The sequence below is a fragment of the Phascolarctos cinereus genome, unplaced genomic scaffold (assembly GCF_003287225.1).
Source record: "Phascolarctos cinereus isolate Bilbo 61053 unplaced genomic scaffold, phaCin_HiC Scaffold_5;HRSCAF=322, whole genome shotgun sequence".
NCBI lineage: Eukaryota > Metazoa > Chordata > Mammalia > Diprotodontia > Phascolarctidae > Phascolarctos > Phascolarctos cinereus.
Window position 1 is genome coordinate 140,217,148 of NW_027555958.1, and position 25,372 is coordinate 140,242,519.

At 33.6% G+C, this 25,372-nt stretch overlaps 1 protein-coding gene across 7 annotated transcripts in view; it reads left to right on the forward strand.

Annotated features, from left to right (window-relative positions):
• FAM184A (family with sequence similarity 184 member A) overlaps positions 1–24,888 on the forward strand; it is a 106,833-nt gene extending 81,945 nt beyond the window's left edge. For 3 of the 7 annotated variants that reach the window (XM_020971630.2, XM_020971631.2, XM_020971636.2), the window contains 9 exons: positions 1,727–1,939; positions 4,872–5,025; positions 7,282–7,409; positions 8,607–8,791; positions 9,252–9,398; positions 16,931–17,048; positions 18,474–18,578; positions 22,729–22,931; positions 24,531–24,888. In XM_020971630.2, the coding sequence (XP_020827289.1) occupies positions 1,727–1,939; positions 4,872–5,025; positions 7,282–7,409; positions 8,607–8,791; positions 9,252–9,398; positions 16,931–17,048; positions 18,474–18,578; positions 22,729–22,931; positions 24,531–24,612 (1,335 nt within the window). In that variant the 3' untranslated portion in view covers positions 24,613–24,888. Of the gene's footprint in view, positions 1–1,726; positions 1,940–4,871; positions 5,026–7,281; positions 7,410–8,606; positions 8,792–9,251; positions 9,399–16,930; positions 17,049–18,473; positions 18,579–22,728; positions 22,932–23,835 lie in introns of all 7 variants that reach the window. The other 4 variants (XM_020971632.2, XM_020971633.2, XM_078155179.1 and 1 more) reach the window with 3 other exon arrangements.
• Positions 24,889–25,372: the final 484 nt, after the last annotated feature.

A 25,372-nucleotide genomic window follows, 5' to 3' on the forward strand; every position in this document is an offset into this window, starting at 1 on the left:
GAGGTTGACTTACCACTTAAGAACTGCCCCTTAAGGCTACCATTAGAGTAATAATTGTATACAGTCTGTGTGAGGCTGGTTCTGTTCTTTGACCCATTTTGCCTTTAGCTGTAGAAATGTGAGTTTACAAAATTCAGTTTTGTACAAAAATACAGTTTTAAAATAACTAGTACTTATATTCCTTAAATAATTTTAAAATGATACTACTAAAGAGCAATTTATTAAAATAACATTCCCAAGATTTTTATTTATATTGTCAATTTATGAATATATATTTCCTAACTCATTAATTCTTAACTCTTTCATAACAGCATACACTGACCTTTACAATTCACCTTGAAGCTCAGTTTGGACTGCAAAAATACAACAACCTAGGTGGTTTGTCCCCAGTTCCTGGGCTTACTACTTTCTTTAGCAAGAGGGAGACCTTTCTTTGATTATATCTTACTGGTTAAAAGAGAAACATCTGCTTCTGAACTGTGTCTTCAACCCATACTTCTTTCTCCTTTCTTAATCTGCTGTTTAAGTGACTCTTCAGCCCACCTCTTACTAAGTTTCTCATTTATAAAATCTTTCCTTGTAAGAATCATGAAAGTAGTCTTCATTTTGCTTCTGGGGAATATGAAACCCTATACTTATCTTCCTACCACTTAGAAGAAGGGATTTATTTACTCTAAAATCATTTTTCTCATTAGCAGAAAAATCTATTTAGCTTGATTTGCATATAGCATTTTTAATTACTGATTTCACAGTCCCTCATTAATTGCTATTCCTCCACTATATTTAGCAGCAGCTATTTTTGGAATTTGATTAATATAAGTTTAAAGGGTAGTGGCCATTAGAACAGAAATTAAATAGGACATCAAACAAAATTAACTGGTTTCATCATGTGTGTCTGTCAACACATGCAATGCAGACATTTACCCTTCATACTTAGAACAAAAGAAAAACCATGAGATTTTGTTTGTATTAAAACTGACAGGTATAGTACAAATTTATATTGGGAGTAGTGTTACCTGTCTTCAAAAATATTTAGTAAATAATTTTCTTGGATTGAAAGGAAAGCACCTGATACTGGCATAGAGGTAAAGTAAAAAGAGAGTTAGAAGACTTTATGGCTTGATGGCCTATGCACTACTTTTTAAAAATTAAGGTCCTTTATGGTAACCATTTTAAGAAAGAAAAATCAAATAAGGATATTAGATAATGAAATAGCAAATATTTCTAATGTGTTTTTTTAAATATTTTATAACCTAGATTTAAAAGAAAGTTTGTAAAAGCAAATTGACCTTTTGATACTGTCCTCTTGAGGTAGATGCAACTAATTTAAATAAATTTATATATTTGCATAATTACAAATATATAAGTGAGTGTGATTATAATACAACCTTATTTCGTGTGATACATTTGACATTTTATTGCAGTTCAGAATATATGATTGTGTTTCTGCATATAGATTACATTATTCCCCAGGAAGTTCTAGGAACTTTATATACAGTAAATCTAGGAACTTTATATACAGTTTCAAGAACAACTTGTGAAAAATGAAATGGAAATTATTAAACACAAATATTACAGTGTCATCATACAGTAAACATTTTACAAGTGAAAATTTCCTAAAAAAGTTTTAATTAAAATCAATTATCATTGAAAGACTTTTTCCCGTGGAGTGACAGTTCATAAAATGTGCTTTGTATTTATACTTGTCTGTCCTCCCGTGGCATAGATTTCCTTGCTGAAACAGAACTTGGAGATGCAGCTGTCCCAGTCTCAGACTTCTTTGCAGCAACTACAAGCCCAGTTTACACAGGAGCGACAACGGCTTACACAAGAGCTTGAAGAGTTAGAAGAACAACACCAACAAAGACACAAGTCCTTAAAAGAAGCACATGTCCTTGCATTTCAAAATATGGAAGAAACAAAAGAACAAGAGCAAAAGGTATATTTAGCATCTTTTAATGACATTAAATGTGACAAAATGGCATATTTTGAAAATCCCTGAGTCTGATCTAATCATAAATAGCCTTCCAAGTTTTCAGAACTTATTTTACAGAGACCCTCCCCAAGAAAAAAGCCAAACCCAACCCCATTTTACTTTATTTATGTATTTACAATGCTTCTGTCTTTTTAGGATGTGAGTTCCTTAACAGAAGAGTTCATGTGTATTGACATGGTGTCTGGTGACATAGTTCTAATGGATACAATTGTAATAAATTGAACTAGAAAAGAAAAAAATGTGTTCAAGCTCCGTAGTTTAATTCCATGCTAGCATTAGGAATGATTGGGTCTAGATTTACATTATGTGGCTTTTCACATAGTGATAATGAATAAATCCAACTGAACTGAATGTTCCATTCAGTCCATCTTGTCCATAATCATAGAGACACAGCCATAGGCCTTTAATATTATCGTGCACTGATAATCTTTTATCATCTATGCTCTCTTATAAGGCTGAGTACATATAAGCAAAATGTGTTTGACCAGACTAACATTTTTTTCCTCTTTTTTCCTTACCTATGCAACTCACAATGAAATGGAAATGAGAGAAACTTGGAAAGCAAAAATACTTTAACATTATTTGTTGCCTCTAATTATTCTGCAAAGCATTCTGTAAGATGTCCTAGAATGATGCTGAGGCAGCTAAATGGCTCTATGAATACAGTGCTAGGCCTGGAGTCTGGAAGACCTGAGTTCAAATCTAGCCTCATACACAGCCTCTAGCTGCGTGATCCTGGGCAAGTCACTTAACCCTCATCTGTAAATGAGCTGGAGAAGGAAATGGCAAGCCACACCAGTATCTTTGCCAAGAAAACCTGTAAGGGATCATGAAGAATCAGACATGACTAGAAACAACTAAACAACAGCAAATAAGGATGCTATAAGCAGTCCATGTTCTCTCCAGACTAAGATAACCCTTAGGAGAGTGCAAGTTCTTGGATTCCAGGGTTGGCAAAAGTTAAGGAAGTTGTGTTTATGTTGCCTGAATAGATCTGTTCATTTAATGAAAATGAAAATTCAGGCTTCAGAAAAGCATTTAATCCGGAAACCTTACCTCACCATAACAGGAGGTTTGTACCTGACTTACAGACTCATATTCAGTTCAGTTCAGTTCCATTGAGCAAACATTTATTAACCTCTAAAAGGCATCTATTAAATCCTCAAAATATAAAAAGTAAGGTAGAATTTTATCTGCCTCAGAATGTTGGCAATCTAAAGGGGCGATAAGGCATAAGGCCTTATATGTAAGGCCGTGCTACAAACTAGAATTTGAAAAACCAAAGGGAAGGGCCAACAGAAAAGGCATGAAGTGAAACATTGACAGATGAACCTGGCTTTCTATCAAGAAACCAGCTATCTAAGCCACTCAATGTGCACCAACTGATAGCATGTGTTTATATAGCTTTCAGCTTGTTTATTGTATGTATCTATAACATGACATTCTGCTTTTCTTCCAATCCTCTCAATTTGATTAAAGTTAATTTGTCCTGACTGAGTCCAAAATAGAATAAGAGATGCTTGAGAAGCTAGAAGTGTAGATGGGGCACTATCCCCTCAGAGGGCCCAGCAGAGAAAAGGAGATACCCTCAAACTACTGTAAAACAGAGGAATGTGGGACGAATGCAGAAGAGATGAGCAATCAAAGTGCAATCTTGAGATGGGAGAATGTTAATGACTGAAGGGACAGGGAATGTCCTCTGTAGAATGTGGACAATAAAGAACCTAAAGGGATTAGGAAGAACCCTTTCAATCTTCCCTTTGTCTTCTGGCTGTGTTTGTCTATAATATCAGTTTAACATAATTCATTTTGTCTAGTAGTATGCCATTGTATTGGTTTGCAAACAGAGATCTCACATTTAGAGAACCTTCATTTAAAGTAGTGAAGGTCTGATAATAGTAAGTAAGGTCTGAAAACTGTAATTCTTAGCATTCTGACTTCCTTTTAACTGCTACCCCACTTGTTAACTGCAAAAGGGGTCATCCAGAACTGAAGCCTCTAGCAACAAGATGGTAATGAAAATACAGATTTGGAAAATCATCTCTGTGGAGGAAATATTTGGGAGTGAATAGAATCATTAAGGATGAGAATAAACAAAGAGAAGAAAACAGGTTTGAATACAAAACTTTGAGACCACTCACATTTAATAGATAAATGGATAAGGAGGCCAGAAAAAAAGATAGAAGAGTCACCATCAGAAAGGTAAAAGAAGAATTATGAGTGTAGTGAATGGAAGCTAAGAGGAAAAAGATATTAAGAAGCTAGTGATCACCTATTATGTACTGAAGAAGAGTTAAGGAAGAAAAGGTCATTGGATTTGGTGATAAGGAGCCTATGACTGGAGAAAGAATAAACAGAAAAAGGAAATCCATTTGATGAAAATTGTATGACTTTGTTGTTTAATAATCTGTCCTTTGAACAGAGTTTTTGGCCTATGGAATACTGTTTTATTCACTAGAATACTAAAGAAGTTTGGCATTTGTTACAATTCATAGATAAAAGACTCATTTACTCTAGTTCATAGACTGAAGAGACCACTATAGTGGTATAGAGGAGAGAATCAGAAGTCAGGAAGACCTGGATTAAAGTTCTGCCTCCAACACCTCTTAGCTTTGTGACCTGGGTCCAAACACTTAACCAGCCATTGTCTCTAAGCAACTATGTAACGCTACCTGTTACAGAACGATTGTAGATGTGCAAGTGCAGAGTTTGCTTACTCTGACCTTTCTACACCAGCAAAATCACATGTCTGGACCTGCAAAAAAAAAAAAGTACTTAGATACATTTGTCATTTATTTGGGGTTTTTTTTCTCTTGCTACTTATTTGTTTCATTAAGACATAAAAGTTGATTACTTCTTGTTCTTGGTGTTCTAGGCACTTGAAAACCAGTTACAAGAGAAACATTCAGCTGAGCTTCAGTCATTAAAAGATGCACATAGAATGTCCATGGAGGGTTTCAGGATAGAAATGGAACAGGAACTTCAAACGCTTCGATTTGAATTGGAAGATGAAGGGAAGGCCATGTTAGGTACTTTTTGATCTAGATTATAATTCTTGGGGCAGCTAGGGACACAGTGGTTAGAGTGCCAAATCTGAAGTCAGAGTTCAAATCCAGCCTCAGATACTTAGTAGCTATGTGACCCCTAGGCAAGTCATTTAACCCTCTTTGCTGCCTCAGTTTCCTCATCTGTAAAATGAGCTGGAGAAGGAAATGGCAAACCACTCCAGTATCTTTGCCAAGAAGACCCCAAAAGGGGTCCCAAAGAGTCATACACAACTGAAACTACTGAACAACGGCAGCAAAACTAATCCTGCGTATACTTGTTTACTATATTCCTCCATTTAAACAGATTTATATATACCAGCAATTAAAATTACTTTAATGTTAAGAAATTTTATCAGAATAAAGTATATACATGTAAGGTTTTTTTCACTTGAATAAACACATATCATTACCAGATGAAGGTTAAAAGGATAGAAGAGAGGGAAGTACAGACCTCTCAAAAAGAAGAAATGTCCAATTTTCCATGCTACCTGCAGCAATATCCCATGGTGCTTTACCAATTTGTCTCCATACCTGGACAGCACATTGAGGTAGAGATTGGAAGTTAAGGGACCCTTCTCACCTCAACCCCAGATGAAACTGAAAGCTTTCTAGTGCTTCTGCAGAACTTAAAAAAAAAGAAGTTTGACAGATATGAGCTCATAGGTAGAACTGCTTGATAAATTTCTCAATGTCTCAGTCAACTCTATGAAGTTATAAGCTGATGAGCAATTTCTGATCTGTATTAATAGAGGAAAGTTCCTTGCTATAGTAATGAAATCCCAAGTCTAGGCCAGAAAAGCACGGGGTGTGGGGGAGTGGGCAGGAAAGAAAGCAGCATGGTGAAGTGGGTAGAGAGCAGGCCTTGGAATCTTGTGCAAGTGAGTTGTCCTTCCAGGTAATTCTCTAAGACTTACCAGAGTTGCCATCTGAATTGTTAGAAGGAATTTCCTTACCAAGAAAGTCCCTTTTCTATTGAAATCACATGAGGGAAGAACTCATTTCTTGCTCAGTTGCTCACTAGAGTCACCTTTACAATTTTCAACATTTATTAATGAGGTGGATGAACGGTTAATTTTGACATTCCGTTGTGACTTAAAACGTTCCTAGCAAATTTTAGCCACGAGATTTAAAAATCACTACCAACTGAAAAGGAGAGAAGTCATTTTGAGCTTTTTAAGGAACTACATAATTACTAGTTACTTAAAAGTTTTCTAGAATGTTGTCATTATTCTTTCTCCCATCCTCTCTTCTGTTCAAAGCCCTCTCTCCTTGCTTCACGCCCAACCTTCCCACATTATTTTTTTACTTTATGTGCTGTTAACACTAGATACATGCAATTTCTGTACATGAAGAGAAGACAGAAGTGTTTTTGAGTATTGTGGAATACAAAAGGAAAGCCATCAGGCAATGTTGCCAGTCTTTATTATGATTAAGAGATATTGGACAGTTTCACTTTCCCTTTTCCTTTAAAAGTCACTACAAGTCAAAACTAAGGGCAGCTGTAGAGGGGAGCATTAGTAGAATGGAAACACAGGTTTTACTTAACTTGTGCGAGAACTAAATTAAAGCAAAGGAATTGTTTTTAATAGGATATGCTTTAATTAAAAGAAATTATGAAGTTCTTTGTTTTGTCATTTTTAAAGGTATAGCAACTTTGGGAGCCATTGCGATGAGATATAAGCTTTCTTAAATTGGAATGGGTTACCATATGAAGTAACAAGCAAGCTTTCTGCTTGAACATTGTGTGGGTGCAAGCAGAAACTTGAACATGTATGAGGAATAGAGGAGCTTAGAATAGAACAGCTTGTGAACAAAAATTGTTTCATATTTTGACTTTTGTTTCCTCGGAGCTTAGCGCAGTGAACACTTAAGAAATACTTGCTTATGGATCAGTTGGTTGAGATTCTTACATTGAGTGAGAGATTGGTCTTTATCTCTTCATATACTATTAATCTAATAATAATGAAAAACAGTAATCACATTTTACTCATCATAATACCACTTACACAGTAAAGTTAAAATAGTTGTAGGAAGTCTTCTATCCAGATAGACTTCACATTTCTTAGAGTTTTAATTACCATTTTTATTGAAGATAGAATAATGTACTTAAATGTGCGTACCCCATGGTATATATAATTTATAGCAGTTTCAATTGCAGCAATATTCTTATTTATTTTCTTTTACTAAAGTATCAGTAATACTTTTGAAATAACTGATCCCCTTTTTCATGGAAACCAGCTTCCTTACGCTCAGAACTAAATCATCAACATGCAGCAGCAATGGATTTGTTAAGGCATAATCATCAGCAAGAATTGATAGCTGCTAAAATGGAACTGGAGAGAAGCAGAGAAGTTGGCAGAAGACAGGTAAATAAGAATATTCAGCCATGTGGCAAACATTAATAATTTTTAAAGACCATAATGCAATAACCAGTATTCCTGGTAGGCATTTTATTTTTATATGTTGAAGTTTTGTTCTAAAGAGTAAAAATTTGACCTTTGCATATATGCTTTCGTCACATGAAATCCTATTTTATATATTTTCATTGACTGTTTTATATTCTTATTTGTGCAACGGTGAGATCTAGCCATAAGGTTTGCCATTTTGTTAGTTGGAAAATGAAGCTTCAAGTTACTGAGTAGAAAATACTATAAAAGAATCATGCCCTCTACAAATTGAAAATCGTATTAATGAAGTAAATGTTCTAAAAGCTTCACCCAGGCTTTCTGATCCTGTGTGACCCTTGTCTGTTTCCTTCTTTTCTGGATCTTTCCAGGATGCTATCAACTACTTTTTCTAGGAGTTTAGCAGGGAAAAAGAGGAGAGCTATAGAACAACCAATTGAAGGGCTGAAAGGGTCAAAAGGAAGATTTTTTTAGGCTACAGAAAAACCTGAACACATTTATAGGCACTAGGAAAGGAGCCAGTCCAATTATTTATTTTTTCAAGCAATGTATGTTGGGTATCTACTATATATATGAGACACTGGAGGATACAAAGAAAAGTAAGTCATAGTCTCTGCCCTTGTAGACCTTATCATTGGGAGATTACATGAACACAAATGTAACATAAGAAAAATGTGAAATTAAATACTTAACAAATTTATGGAAATTGAAATAAGGGAGACATTAGTTCCATCAGGGTTGAAAGGTGGGGAGATGTTATTTGAGCCATATTTTGAGGAATTGATAGCAATTAGATTGACATGACAGAGCAGTACAGAAAGGACAGAAGAAACTGAGCAATGGTACGGAAGGAGAAAACTTCCATACCAAGACTTTCATAGATATGTACGTGGAGTGGTAAATAATCCATTTTAACTAGAATATAAGGTAATTAAAGGGTGGTAGTGGAAGATAAGGCTGGAAGAGTTAAGTTTAGGCTAAATCATGAGAAGTTTTAAATACTAATGGAGGAAATTTGGGCCCTATGGTGTAGGTAAGATTGATTTGTGCTTTGTAACCCCTGTATCTAGATTTGTACACATGACCCAAATCTGTCTCCTCACATATGAACAGAATATTAATGTATTAAAACATTTAAGAATTCTTTTTCTGTGACAGGATGAAGAATATATATGTCGCATATCAGATTTACAAGAGGAACTAAGGCACAGAGAACATCACATATCTGAATTAGATAAGGAGATACAACATCTTCATGATAGTATAAGTGCTTTAACAAAAGAGTTGGAGTTTAAGGGAAAAGAAATTCTCAGAATACGCAGTGAATCAAACCAGCAAATAAGGTATTACTTTTTCTACAGTAGAAAATTTTTCTCATGTATTAAAAAAGATGTGTATATTAATGCAGTTTAATATGAAAAACTGTCATGTGGAATAGGCTAATTTAACATCTTATAATGCCAAGATGCCATCTTCTTAAGGAGTTGGAAGTCTGTTTTCCATCATTTGTTGGCAATGGTGATATGTACGGGATATGAAGTATACTTATAGTTTAAATAGTGTATTTTTATAAATTTTGGAAAATCGATATGATTAACCAAAATAATTTTAAAATGTTTTTAAAAAGCATTAAAGGATACAATTTTTACTATTTAGAAGATTAGAGAAGTAAGTAGTATAACGTAGGTTATTTCTACAAATTTTCCATGTATATAACCATTTCAGACCTGGCAGAATACAGTAAAATAAAAGAGTGACTTACAAATAACTTTTTCTTAACAAAAAATAAATAAATTAAAACAGGTTGCATGAGCAAGATTTTAACAAGAAACTTGAAAAAGAGCTGGATGTCATGACAGCAGACCACCTCAGAGAGAAAAATATCATGCGGGCAGATTTTAATAAGACTAACGAGCTACTCAAGGAAATAAATTCAGCTTTACAAATGTCGTAAGTTTCATTATATTAAACAAAATTTATATATAGTTAAGTTTAAGTAAGGAGATATGTATTTGATAGATTAGCTACTAACATTTTTACTATATTTTAGTGATAAAAAGAGTTCTTATAAAATATATATTATATATAGCATAACTATTTCAGTGTGATAGATTCCTTAATTAGGATGAATCTGTAAGCCAATTGAATTATTATGCCCTTCTTTACCATGATTGCACATACACTAAGAAAATATTTAAACAAACTATTACATTACTGTTAGGACAATAGCTATCTTAAGAATATAACTCAAAACAATTAACTAATAAATGCCAAGGAAATATTGTACTTACTTTAATGTTTATTAAACTCTACAAAAAATATTTTAACTAAATAACACTTTTGAATAAAATTCAAAGGAGCTCAGCTTTTCAAATCTCTTAAGTGGTTAGGTCAGCAGGGCTGCTTTCCATAGACAATAAAGTTCTACCCACCAATACCATCTAAGAATGGCCATATGAGAGAAAATATGGAATAAGAATGTGCTTTGACTTATAATGACCTATTGGGGAAAAAATTAAATCAACATGGCCTTTGTCACAAATTCAGAGAAAAAGGAAAAAAAATCTTAATTCTATAGTTCAACAAATAAACATGAATTATTAACATGAAAGAATCCCAGTAATGGAAACGGGCAGATTACTTATGAGAAAAAGTAGACGTTGGTGATCATGCCTCCGTTATTCATCTCAGTGCTGTTTAATGATAGATCTCCTTGTCTTCTTCCCCTGGGGACCTTATTATTTTGTCAGTTTGACCAACCCTGAACAGAGTAAGAAATCAAGAAAGCGCTCCACCTAAAGAAAAAAAGAAAATTATACTTACTACAAGAATAATCTATGTATCTTTTCTCCTTAAGCTGTAAACTTAAGGGGTAAGGATTGTCTTTGGTATTCTTTTTGTTGTTTTACTGGTTTTTTTTTAGTATTGTGGGTATTAGATAGATATTAGATGAAATCACAACTTTTTATGCTAATATTTTATAAGTGCAAATAACTGGATGGTAGATAAAGCCAAATAAGTATGAGGTGTTGGGTTTTTTTTTTTAATATCTGTTTACCTGGATTGGCTGAATAGCTTTTTTAATATCTACCTTGGTCCTTTATTAACCAATTACTGTGGATGGGAGGGGGGTGGGTTTTTGCTCTTATTAGCCTAGAGACTGACTCAAACAGCTGAAGATTGTTTATTTCTTAGAAGCTTCTTTTGAACTGTTGAATATTTCTGGTCATTGTTATAAAACATTTGGTTTTGAGACTATCTTGGATTGAAATTGATGATCCAAGGGAATCTTTTTCAGTATTCACTTAATACAGGAAACCTACTAGTTATAGTTAGTGTTGACACTTAGACGGAATAAATCAGCTACAGAGCCTTTTAAAATTTAGCTTAGTTTATTTAATTAACAAAGCTCTATTTCTTACCCTCCCATACCCCCATTAAAAAACAAAAACAAAACCTTTGTAACAAATATGCATGATCAAGCAAAACAAACTGCTTCATTGGCCATATCCAAAACATGTATGTCTGCATATATGTCTCTGTTTGCACCCGAAGTCCATCACCTCTCCATCAGGAAGTGTGTCTAGCATGCTTCATCATTGGCCCTCTAGAATCAAGTTTCATGGCCTTCTTAAGGAATCTAACCAATGCAGGAGCTAAAGGGTCTAAACTGACATACCTCCAGGAACCTCCTATAAAATTAGAATGCTCTTTAGTAGCACTGGAACTCATTCATTACAGAGATAACCTTGGAGCGCTTCCAGTTTGATAGCTGCCCTCAGTATTTGTTGAGGCTCTAGTGAATCCCAGAGGTTTCATAGTTAAGTTTAGCCTGATAGTAAGCATCAAGAATCGCCAACACTTACAAAGCAATGTAAAAAAAATGATAGCAATTTTCCACTTTCTGTATAGTGATTATTGGCCATACTAGACACTCAGTTCTTTCCCATCTCCCAGGAAACTGTAATTCTCTACATTGCAGAGCAGAACAGCTGTGGATCTGCAGTAGTACAAGAGAGTTTCCTTACCAAAAGTTCTCTATACCAATAAAATCTGAAACTAATAAATAGAAATTCATCAGTACAGTCATTTTATGCCTTTTCCCAAATACTCAAGATAGTTTTTCAGGATTGTGAGAATTTAATTCCCTGTAATGACATTGGACGAGGTTCTATTCTTTATTAGGAAAGTTCACAGCTCTTTGAAGGGCGGGGGGGGCCTTGAAAAATGTAGTAGTGTTAAAAATATTGTTTATGCATACTCATAACCGGTTAGATATTAGGCTGACTTCTTCAGGCTCAAAACAACAAAAACTGTATAAACCTTTTCATCAAGCAAGAAGAGAAAGGAAAAAATGTGCCTGGAAAAAAATTCAACTTCTGAACTTTGGAATAAGCTAACCTAACTTGAAAGATACAGCTGATCCCTAACTAGATGGCAGTTCTCCTCACTGCTAAACTAGGTATCATATAGTAATTGCTGTTCCTTTTATGGTTATTGGTTAATTTTTTTTATGAAGACTCAATCCAAAGGTTTGCACCAGGAGACTGGCCACTAGAGAATAAATGGACACAAATATAAAGGAAAGGCCCTCAAACATGTATTTCTACAGTGATAGAAATCAAGGGGCGCAAGAAAGAAGCATAGGATGCTAACAATCACATAGTTTTAAATAGTCTACAAACAGCTTAACTGTTGTGTTGTTATTCTTAATCTTCCATCTTTAGTAACCACTAAGGTGACAGTAGGGAAGGAACTAGATTGCATACACTAAAAATGTATGCAAGAAGACATAAAGAATACAAGGATAATTCATGTTCTTCTTGGAGTGGCAAATAAAAAAGTTGATTTTATCATGCACTCAAAGCTAACAAGAAGTATAATTTCGTAGAACCCTTGATAATCTTGCTGTAGAGTGCTCACGAGTCTAAGCAAACAAGCCACCATGAAAATGATTCCAACTCTTTTACCAGCATCTAATTACAGAGGACAAAGTAGAAAAATATAGAGATTATCTGGATGTATTTATTATTTGTTTATTTCTTTTAAGTATTTTCCTTGGTAGAACACAATATAATGTCTGAAAATACAAGAAGGGAATAGGTATGCTTTTGTACATATACTTTTATATATTTGCACATATATTGTTTTCCACAATAGACCACATCTTTATTGTCACACAATTGACTGAAAAATATGTAGAATGCCTAGGTATGTCTGTTACTTCTGACCTTTTTAGGATTTTATTTAGTAGAACAAAATTCAGCTTACAGGTGACCCTCAAATAATGTGTCTCCCATACCTATGTTAAATTAATAGATGATTTTATAATAGGTACAACTATAGGTATGTCTTTATTCAGGGACGTACTGAATAGCAACAACAAATAAAGGTATCTACCAATCTAAATTATCATAGAAAATGTCCTGCTCAACATACAAACAAGATTCTTTATTAACTGCAAGATTCTCCAGTTCTACTCATAGATGTAATTATATTAATTGTGTCAAACCTAGGAACACTACAAAGCCTCTTTGGTGAGATGTATAATTATTCCTTAGGTAGATCAGTTTTGGAGGGGCAACACACCGTAATGAATAGAGAGGAAAAGACTTGGGGTCAAGTCCCACTTCTAACATATTTTTCTGTGATACTTGGCAAGTCACTTAATCTCTTGGTGTTTCCAGTAAACATTCTCAGACTATAAATTGCAGAATTGTTAACCATCTGCATTGTTAGAGGAAGTTTCCTGACGTGGAGGTCCTTATACCAGTAAGATTACAGGTCTGGACTTACTCCTCCTCCTCCCTAAAAAGATAAATGTTAACCATCCACAATGGGGAAAAAGTTGGTAAAAACATATTTCCCATATGATAACATATAGCTCATACATATAGCCCATTGAGTTGCTGTATATATTTTATATCTATTTCATATACATAAGTGTTTTTCTCTATAGTTAGAGTTTATGCTAGTAGTAAACATCAAAGATAGCCAACTGCCCAAAGCAATGTAAAAAAATGATGGTAAAGTCTTAACATTTCCTATAATTTTTAGCCATATTAAATGCTTGATGTTCTATATAATTATAATTCTATTTAGTTTTGACTTATGGAGTAAGATATTGGTCTAAGCCTAATTTCTGCCAAACCTGGTCATTCGTATTTCCATCAACTTTTGGAGCAGCAGAAATTTTTCTCTCTTCTGAAATTATGGCATTCATAGTTCATAATCATATTGCATCACCATATTGCTAATATTAAAGAGATAGGCTTCTGTAGCAGCAAGCAACTTAGAATCATGGAAAGTCTTATGCAGTTTCTGCAGTGTGATTCAATTTATCTTTTTACTTCTTTGTTCTGAGAGGTTCTTTGAGGAAAATTATATCCGTCTTAATCATTAAAATTTATTTTTTAAAGGACAAAAGATAATCAACAACAGGTGGCAGCATATAACTAATGACACATACAAGAAGTAGTGTAAATTAATAGCATGAGATAAATAGGTCATATAACAAGAATGAGAGACAGCACCAACTCATTGATAACATTAAGATATTTTTTAAAAAGGTTTCCAATATTATTCCTTTATTAAGAACTTACAGAAGCATATAGATGAGGATTACATAGGAAAAGAAGGCATAGCAAGGTTCTGATCTACTTCAGTAAAGGGAAAATACCCATACCAATGATATTTCAGATAAGTCAGTCCCAATAATGTTAGAATTACTATTCAGGTAGTTACAGTAACCTCATGAGAGAGACAAGTGTTAATCCTACTCCTGTAACTATAAAAACACACTGTATTGGACCTATTACTTTAGTCCAGAATATAAAATTCTACTTCATGAGGACAATGTATGAAGAAAAAAGTTTTAATCCATAAAGTTGAATTTGCAACTGGGTCAAATCATACATGCAAAGGGTATTGATTCATGGAATAATATTAACCTGTAGGTGTGTGACTCTGTGCTTTATTCTTGGCCTCATTCTGTTCCAAATTTTTGTCAGTGACTTGATCAAAAATATAGTATGCGTACAAAATTTGCAGTCAGTTGTTTGGTTTTTAAAAGAATAACATTCTTAGTTTGTCAATTCAGAAACTTTCTGGTAGGATTTTCCACATTATTTCTAAAATTCAAATATGTGTATTAGTCTTCGTAAAGAGTTATCCACCAGCATTTAACTTTTGGAGTGTCTGCCTAGGATTAAAAAGAGATTCATGTTTGCTTAATGAGATTCCAACAGTGGACCTTATGAGAAGGATCAGAAACACAGCCTCTCCTAAAAAATTATTTTATGTTTAATTTTCAGAAAGATCTTTGTTTCAGTGTCACCTCTACATGTACTTCCTGTTAGAAATACTTTGTTACCCTTAGGGTATCAGATCAGGTCAGAATAATTCCAAGAGGCATTGGCTAAATGTGCTAGTGCTAAAATTTCTGTTTTTCTGGTAGAATTTTGAAGGCCTAATAATGCTAGAGAAATGTTTGCAATTGTATAGCATCGTGCCTGTGTTATCTTCTTCATAGATGTTTTCACATTTATGTTTAAAATTTATATATGTTCCTCAATTTAATCAACTCACTTTCCTTTAATAATTCAGTTCTATTATTGCTAATGATTAGTGATGCTGCTAAATTGATTTTGTATAGTGGACTGAGCCGATTGTAATGATTTTTCACTATCCTTGGATATAAATAAGGCTCAAAACTAATATCCCTTTCACCACTACCTCCTCAGTGTTCTAGTTATACTTCATGAAACCCACTTTGTCATGTGTTTTGCTATTGTGATGAAGAATCTTATAGTGACATCTTCTGGCTCCAATAAGAATATGCTGCAGATAATCACTTGAATCTTGGCTAGAAAGAGTCTGTGTAAAAGATGCTAAGCATAGTCATGACATATGGACCTTGTCTAGGTACCCGAGTAGGTTGAGAGTGCTTTTGCTATTCCTGCCCTATTCAGATGTTAGTCCCTACATCTAATCTAGGTAGCCTCAAAATAGGCTTGTCCTTAACTCAGGAAAAAGGGAGAACAATCTCCTTGTGATTAGTGGTCCTGATCTGCCCTCCCAGACTAATAACTCTGACTGGGAATAAGCTAGCCGCCTTCTCTAAACTGTTTTAAGAATGCCTGTTGTGAAATTCTGGTTAAGTTATAATTTTATTGATTTCAGTGGTTTAAAATTGTCTCTAGCAAGTCAGTATTTTACAAGATAACTTCCAATTAAAAACCGAACCAAAATTAGAGGAACATCCAGAATGAACGTTATATTTTTTCCATCCAAGGTAGTTGCAACTTGAATTTTCCTCTATTAACAAATATATACATTTGGGAAATTTTTCCCCCATTTCCAAAGAACTTTTAAACTCTGTAGTACTAAAAGCAAACGTTGCAAACTTAACGTTCTATTAAAACAAAGAAGTGTTATTTCTAAGCTTCTCTTCTAGAATATCCTGTAAGTTCTGTAGTCAACATACTCAGGATTTGTCAGTTTCGTGTGTGTGTGCGCGCGTGCATGCGTGTGTGCTTTCCTCACCCTGTTTCCATCTTCTCCTTGGATCTGTTAACACTTCTGCTTTGCCTCTGCTTGTAAAATAATTTCTTCAGTGTCTCCTAGAATTTCTTTTTATTATCATTGCTAATGCCACCCTTGTCAGAATTGGGATGAATTTAATTCTGCTTGGTCACTGAAAAAACTAGGTTTCATGTAGCATGGTTAGCATAATCTTTAATACTCTGTCAGCATTATACTATTTATTTATACAATTTAAGAAATTATGGTGTCATTTGTATGTCTTCGTTTCCCCTTCTGTATCTGTTCCCTCTTCTCATTACATGCTCTATCAAGTCTTTTTTCAAAGGAGGGATGGGGGTAGAGTCAGTGGTGTCGGGAGCTCCCAGTGAGGAAACTCCATCCACCAATGTAGTTATTTGGCAGCCATGCTGCAACTTATATAGTCTTAGAAAGTTGCTTGGGGCCTTAAGATGTTGATTCCCTCAGAGTCACACAGCTAATACATGTCCAGGACCAGGGCTTGAAATTCCTGACTCCAGAAGCCAACTTTCTATCCATTATGCCATGCTGCCTCTCACCAAATCTTATATAGTGGTAATTTTTTTTAACAATTATCTCTAAAAGCATTCTCATCTTTTAAAATGGCAAACCCATATTTCTTAGGCCAGGCATATACCCTCTAACTACCTAGTTGCTTTTGAGTTACTTAAAATAATTGTGTTAACAGTGGTCATTTCACTACAAAATATTTTTCAGTTAAACATTTTGATGAAATTGATGTTGCTGTTTTAATTCAGACCGTTTTATACCTGAATAAACAAAAATATTAAGCTAAAGTTTTTGAGGAAAATAAATGTTTTCTATTATTATCCAATTAGACTCTTTTGAAATTGTTGGTATTGCAAGAGAACTCAGTTGTGTCAGCAGTAAACTAAAGATATTACTGTTTTCATAAAAAGACTAGAAGACATGGAAGAAAAATATGTAAAGAGAGAGTCACGAACCGAAGATTTACAGATGATTGCAGACTTGAAAACCTTGCTTGCAGAGAGAGACCAAGTCATAAAGAAACTAATTGTAAGATATTCTGTGTTCTTTTTAGTTGAAATGTGATTGATGTAAATGAACCTTTATGCACAGTATCTAATAAAATGTCCTTACTAGTTTTATTCTCCTATTGAAAGTGAGTGCTTATAACATACAAATGTGGCTCAAAAATAACTTATAACAAATGACGTAGATGTGAATTAGCATCTTGCTTATATTTCAATTGTTAAGGGTAACCAGTTGTTAGTTTTAAATAATAAGATTTGCTTTCAGTCAGCAGGCATTAATGCCTAAGGGTAAATGAATTTTGTAATATTTGAGATTCGCACAGGGAATCAGAACAAAAATTATATATATTGGCATTTCTAAGTCAGGCATTATTTTTTAAGCTAACATATAGTTTTCCTTTGCGATGGAAACAGAAAATGCTAATTCACTAATTTTCTTATTGATCTTCTCTGCTAGGAATTGGGAAATGCTCACTGTATGAGAATAGTTAGGCAGCATTTAGAAAGAGTCTGAGCCCAGCACCAGTTTATGGAGCACTTTTGCCTTATCAACAAAATGTTCAGTTCAAACCATTTATAAAGCACCGAATGAATGCAGAGTACTGTGCTACCCACAGAGTAGATAGATACAAAGCTTAGACAATACATATTGCTTCCCTTCATGAAATTTATAGTCTGGTAGAGGAAGACTTAGCATAGTGTCAACCATCTGATGTGAAGTTATGCAAGTAAACTTATTTTGTGTAGTTTCCAGGGGAAAGGACTGGGATGAATGGATCAAAGATATAAGAAAGCAAATTTTAGCTTGATATAAGGAAGCTTATATGGGCCCGTAGGTGGCACAGTGGATAGAGTGGAGGGAATTCATGTATTAAGTGGCATGTTAGACTAGACTAGGGGTAATGGGATGGGTTAAGAGCATCTAACCATGATTTTCTAGAGACCTAACTAACTATATAAACTGAGCATGCACTGTAGGCATAAAGAGCTACCAGAAACTATGTAGCCAGACCAATAGAACAGGGCTAGATCCAAGTAAAAATACTCATTTTCAATCCATGAAGAAATAGGATTTTGAACAGTTGGAAAAATAGATTTATAAGTTGGGGAGGAACAATGTTTTAAGTTTAATTAGGTACCATTATCTATCTTGGTCACTGGCAACTGACTCTCCCTAGAAAATAGTGAACACAGCATTTATAAGCATTTATAAATGGCTTTTATTTTAAATTGTAAATAGCTAATATTTACATATAAGTTTTAAAACATTTAATTAGATTTTTTGAATCCTCTTTCCTTTTTTATTATCTTTAAAATATATTTATTTTTAGTTTTCAACATTCATTCACTTCCATAAGATTTTGAGTTCCTGATTTTCTTTCCTTAATTAGATATTTAAATCTCTATTTTGAAAGTGTTCTAAAATGTCAATATTTCTTGTTCCTAGGATGATAATAAATTTTATCAACTGGAATTAGTCAATCGAGAAACTAACTTCAATAAAGTGTTCAATGCAAATCCTAATGTTGGTGTTATTAACCCGCTTATGAAGGTATGTTCTTTAAATACTGTTATGAGAGAATGTGTTATATAAACTTGACTGATAAATGGAAAGATACCGTAAGTAGTATTAATAAGATTAAACTTGTTCCCGAAAAAGACCAGTCTAATATTTTTGACCTTTCAAATAATAGGGAGCCAAACCTATGCATTTTTGCCTATATCCAGTTTCAAAATTTGGCTAATAGCAGCTTTAGTCCATTATGTAATAATATTGTTTCAGGAGTTTCCACAGACAAGGAAAATTCACTACTTAGTTACCAACCTACTAATTGAAGCTTCTGTACTTATTTAGGATTAATCCTTAACAGAATCAGTCTGTCATCCAGATGATACTCAAAAGATTTTCCATCATGGTGAAACCTGCCAGAGCCTACACTCCATTGATACAACTTTTGAGAACTGAGAGTCTCCTCATACCACAATGAGATATTTTTGTTGAGTTGTTTTAGTCATGTCCAACTCTTTATAACCCCATTTTGGATTTTCTTGGCAAAGATACTGGAGTTGTTTGCCATTTCCTTCTCCATCTTATTTTACAGTTGAGGAACTGAGGCAAACGGGATTAAGTGACTTGCCCAAAGTCACCCAACTAATAAGTGTCTGAGGCCAGATTTCAACTCAGGAAGATGTCTTCCTGACTTCAGGCCCAATACACTATCTTCTGCACCACCTGCCTGCCCCACAATTAAGTATTAGCATAAGATTTTGATACTTTAAGAATTCTTGAACTTTTAGGATACTCATTTTGTTGTTTCACTCTCTTAATAAAAATCTGTAAGAAAATCTCTTAACATTTTCCCCACTTATCCATATTGTGTCTTCTGCTAAAGACCTACTATACCATAGTCCAATTCCAATGTTTTATTGTGGCATGGAGGGTAACCCTGGGTTCTCAAAGACTATCTTAGGGGAATGCAAGCTATCTCAGCTATAACTGAACTGAAAGGTTTTAGGTTTGGACTCAGTGATGGATTGCATATTTGGTGTCCAAGGACCAGCCTAGTCAAGTTTGAAGAACTTTATCAGGAGGTTGGCCACAGAATGATTAATTTGTCATCCAAAGCAGCTCTCAAAAATTACTAAGTTAAAGTGTTGTGATCTGCAGTAGAGAAAGTACCCATATTGATACGATTATAAGTCCTTGAAGTAAGTTATGATCTTCTGTTGTAGTTAATAGGGTATTCCTGAACCTGAGGTACTACTCAGCTCTTCCATAACTGAAAGCCTCAGATAAACCATGAGAGTACCTGATCAGAACATGTACTCTTTGGTAGATATAAACTTTCAGAGAGTGCTTTGACTAACTCCTCTCAGCATCCTGTGGTTCTTTTTGAAGATTATATTTGCATTCGTATTATGATCCTTGGTTCAGTTCTTCTCACGTAGAACAACCTCAAAGGTAAATGAAGTTAATAAAGATCCCATATACATGGAATCATGTGCCATATATAACATAATCCCTTATTGTGTCCGGTGCATAGTAAATGTTTAATAAATAACTATTGAATACCAAATGTTTGTCTATTTTAACAGTATTTACATAGTGATAATATATGTGGAGACAGAGAACAATATTAGTCTAAAAAAAATCAAGAATGATAAAAGCTATTTATATTATTACCTAGTGTGAATAATAGTACTCTACTACTACTACTACTACTACTACTACTACTACGAACAATAATAATTAATTATTATTATTATTATTATACTATAGGTAAGTGGTTCTCAGCCTGTAGGCTAGGTACTCCTGCTGTAGGAGTTACTGCATAGAGTCCATCTCATTAAATGACAGCACAATAAAATAAGCACACATGCTTTCTGTAGACTGAATAATGTCTCATTCCATGTGTTACTATTGTTCAAAGATATATGGATGTTATTATGACAAAGTACAAATTCGTGTAAAATTATTACCAAATTCATAGTCATTTAAGACATCATGGGTCTACCATAAATGGCCATTAACATAACTACTCTTACGTGGGAGCCTTTGACTTTTTTTTTATATTAAAAAGACATCCTCATATGCAAAGAGGTTGTAAACCATTATCATGGATAATATTTTCAGATTTTATTAGAAGTCTAACTTAGTAGCCCAGCAGTGAGTTTGGCCAAACTTCCTTCAGGCTCTCAGCCAGAAGCCTATATTAATATTTTATGACTGGGGCCTGCAGTTTGCAACACATTAGGATACAAAATTTAGTTCCTACCATCTATCCATCATTTTTTTTTTTGGTAAGGTAAATTTTCCTAAGTTCAGATTTAGGTATTTCATAAATTAAGGTCATTAAAATTTAGCTGTTGGGAATTCTTAAATGGAGATAAGTCTTCAGAGTAAAGATATAAGATTTGAGGAAAGTAGATTTCTTAGGATGGGATTCTATATTTTGTAATTAATTTCACTGAGAACAAATTTATAACTTTAATACTTTATTCAGTTATCCCAACAACCTGAAATACAGAAAGATACATCTTAAAAGTTTCTATTAGGCTACTTAGTGATTAAAAAAGGGAAATTCAGAACTTATATCTCCATCAAGTTTTTAACTTGCTGTATTCCTAATGGTTATTAGTTTTAACATTTGAGTTTTTACTTTAATGAGAGATGTTCTACCTCTGTTGTTTTGTGCCTGAATAGTATGTTTACTGAGCCTATATGATTTAGCTACTTCAACTATAGAGAAAGATGGCTAAATAGTTGGAAACTAACTACTACATAAATATGTAGTAGTTGCATCTATTGACAAAATATATTTTAAAACACTCTTTCCCTAACTAGTTAATTTGGATATCTCATTTTAACATAAAATTACAAATAATTTCCTATGTCAGATTTTCAGAAACTGTTCCATAAATTGTAATTGTTGCATTTTAATTTCACTGTAAAATAACTGACTGTAATCTTTTGCTGTGTGTTTATTCTTATTGTTAACATTATTAACATTATTGTTAATATAATTGCTAATAAAACTTATTGTTAATAAGATTGTTAGTAACAATCTTATTGTTAACATTATTGTACAACAAAATAATCTTCATTGATTCTAGTGATGAAAGTGAAAAATTACTGTATCAATCCAAATATAGGCCATTCACCTAAATAATATTGAGTAGAGGGATGGGGGAAGAATACACTGGAAAAATAGCACCACTTATAAGTTACAGGTCTTATACAGGCTGGGGAAGGAAATAAGGCTGAAGTCCATCTTCAGACTAATTTAGGGCTTGCTTAGGAATCATAATGGTTTTAGTGTTAAATTATTTTCAGATTGGTAGTCATTGGGGATTCATGAACTTGTCTCTTATTTTACCACTGATAATTTCAAAGATTCCTGTGGGATGAAGATTGAAATAAATATAGATTGACTGTGAGTTCTCTAGCCTAAAGGGTTTTTTAATGTCTGTACAAATTAATGTCATTATCTATTAATTAGTAAATTAGATCTAATTAGGCAGATTTAATTGTCTGTCTTCCTGAATACTCTTCACTGAATTTGAAAGTATGATCATTTTTATAACTCAGCTACTTGTCTTGAATGGAAATAAGGAATTTCTTTTAGTTTTTCCAAATTAAATTTATCCCTATGTAATAACATGGGTACTGTGGTCAAAACCTTTCTTCATGAGAGTTATGATGAATCTATGTATCAAAGCAGATGGCTTGAAGCATTTTCTTATTACACATTTTTTTTGAGCCAAAGACTTCTTTCTCTCAATAGCTGATTAGATTTCATGGACCCTATTCTTTTTAAATGTTATATCTAATTGTCCTTTCCCCAATGTTTATTTAATCAGTACCTTTAACGTAATGGTATCTGCAGTTCCTCTTGATTTCTATTTTACTCCTAATATATTCTTTTTCCCCCCAGAATATGCCTTCCCCTCCCCTTTAATTCTCATTACCATTTCTTCCCAATTTGTAATACTTCCTTTCTGGCTATGAGGATTCCAAAGAGATTATTAGAGAAAGCTTCCAAGAATTTCCCAGACTGCGCTTTGGGTAACACTAGTCTGACATTCAAGTTTAAGATGGAATCACCAAAATAGTCCCATGAAAAGTTTCTTCTGTTATTCCCATATCCTCTCATTTGTCCTGATGTAGGGACTTTCCTCACAGTGTGTTATTTTTAATGCAGCAAAAGAAGAAGAATGATAAATCAACAAACAGGTTTGTGAGTGTTCCCAATCTAAGTGCCCTGGAACCTAGTGGAGTGGGCAATGGACATCCTAACCGCCTGGATCCCATTCCTAATTCACCCATCCATGATATTGAGTTCAACAGCAGCAAACCACTTCCACAGACAGTCATGCCATCCAAAGAGCCCAAGACGTTTTTGAGGTGAGCATTGCCTCACCAGTGATTTTTTTTTTAACTTAAACAACTTGCCTTTTTAGTAACACAAATTCACTGGCATAAGAATAGCTTAGGAGTACCAATATTTCTGTGAAATTATATTTTTATGTTTGTAGCCTCATTATTATGATACTTCCTTTTTCTTGTTTAAATTATATTTCCTAAATGACTTTTAAGTTATGAATCTATTTCCTAAAATCTTAAATAATATAATTCTTAAGTTTCCAAGTGCTTTCTATGAACTCTATAGTTGTTTTGCCAGTTGCCTTTTAATAGTTAGTTTACATTGCAAAATTTAAAATTTTTTCAATTAGTAATAATGTAACATTGTTTTCAATGTTATGGAAGTATTTTCTTTTTTCTGTTGTCCTTACGTGCTGGACTTCAGTAGTTTTTATTAGTTTATGTTTATTGCCAAAATAGGAAACATACAAACTCTGAAAAATTAATGCAGTACTACTCAGCATAAAATGTCATCACTCAGATATCTAAAGAAAAATAAATTACCTTATAGTTGTTGATTATCATATAATTTAATGAATTATGAAGGAAATTCAAGTTTTTCGTTCCCAGATAACTTAAAATTTGTGCACTGCTAGAATTTCCTGTTTGCTTAATACATGATAGTGAATAGTGTTACTTTTCATTTATTTGACCCCTTCTGTTAGCAATATATTCACTGTCACTAGACACTGAATAATAGTAGACTTCCAAAGGTAGATATTTAAACTAGTTTCAAGTGAATAATTAGCCATATGGTTAGTGACAGATACTTCAAAATAGAAGAGTAAAAAATCATAAATAAAAAAGAACATTCTAATTCATGTTAAAGTATATTCTGTTAAATATTTTGTGTTGCTTATTTTTCCCTGTGCATGAGTATGTTCAGGAATCAGTAAGATGCATGTGCATGAACTCATGGAATATGACTACTGGAGTTCTCATTACAAATTGTTGCGTGACTTATAATTTCCCCAAAAGACGGTAGGGATTCTTTTGTTTTATTGACTAGCTCCTTAAACTGTTAATTAGTATTAAGTTTCTTATCAACCATTTTTTCTACCTTTCATAATCGTAATTACAGAATTTGGGGAAGACAGTAAACTGGCATTAAACATACCATTTTTTAAAAAAAGATTACATGAAACTATAAAATATTTGTAAAATAATAGCACACTTTGATTCATTTACTAGATGAAGTTTGCAAGCAGTTTCTTTTAAGAATCTGATGCCTTATTGAATTCAGAAGATCAGATTAAAGCTAAGTGGGAAACAAATGCTAAAAATATACTTATACTCTATCCTCTCCTATAGCTCTTCCCAGACTTTTAAAAAAAAATTTGACATCTTATTTTTTCAGTGTATTATTCTTATTCTTATGCTTTGGCTCTTTAATTACTCTCATCTGAGCTGCTGATGCACTCCAGTGGAGTGGATATTGCCAGATAGATTGTAAAATGCTCAAAACATAGCTTCTGATATGGAGAATCTGTTAAGTTCTGTATTACTATCCTTTGTCTCAGTTTGTTTTGTATCAAAGCTTAATGCTGTATTTAATTTCTTTTTTTTTTTTTAATGAATTAGCCCTCCTCAGAGTGAAGCTTCACCAGTGGCTTCTCCAGATCCACAACGTCAGGAATGGTTCGCCCGGTACTTCACATTCTGAGAGAATTATTTTGACACAGCATTGTGTGGACTGTTAATAACAGCATGACTTTATTACAAATTATTATGTGAACAGGCTTTCCTATAATGTCAAACACTGTGAATGAGAAAGTATTTGTCTCTCCAATTTGAAAATACACTGTATTTCCTGTGATATTTGTTGAAAGCACTCTACAAGGTACTACATTATGTATGCAATTATACCTGTTATTTTTATTTTAAATGGAAGAGTCTTTAACCTTTGTAATTACTGCATAATAAATTTTGTTAGAACATACTTAATCATTCTCCTTTATTTCTAGTAGTTAGTTTTTTTTATATATTTTGAAATTTCAGGTTAGATTTTCTAAAAAATTTTTACAATGTGATACAATGTATCTAAATATTTTCCTTCAGTCATTATGCCAAAAGCAGATTAAGGAAATTTATGATCTAATTTATTCCATCATCATGTGTAACTTACATTAAACTGCATTCTCTAAACCATTTCCTTCTGGGACTAAGCATAAGAAGTCATCCTTCTTCTACAGAACTGCCCTTCAAAAACTTTGCTTTAAAAAAAAAAACTTTTAGGGGCAGCTAGGTGACACAGTGGATAGAGTACCGGCCCTGGATTCAGGAGGATCTGAGTTCAAATCTGGCCTCAGACACGTAACACTTACTAGCTGTGTGACCCTGGGCAAGTCACTTAACCACCATTGCCCAACCAAAAAAAAAACTTTTGGTTTTTAAAATTCTTAACATCAACACCAAACAAAAAT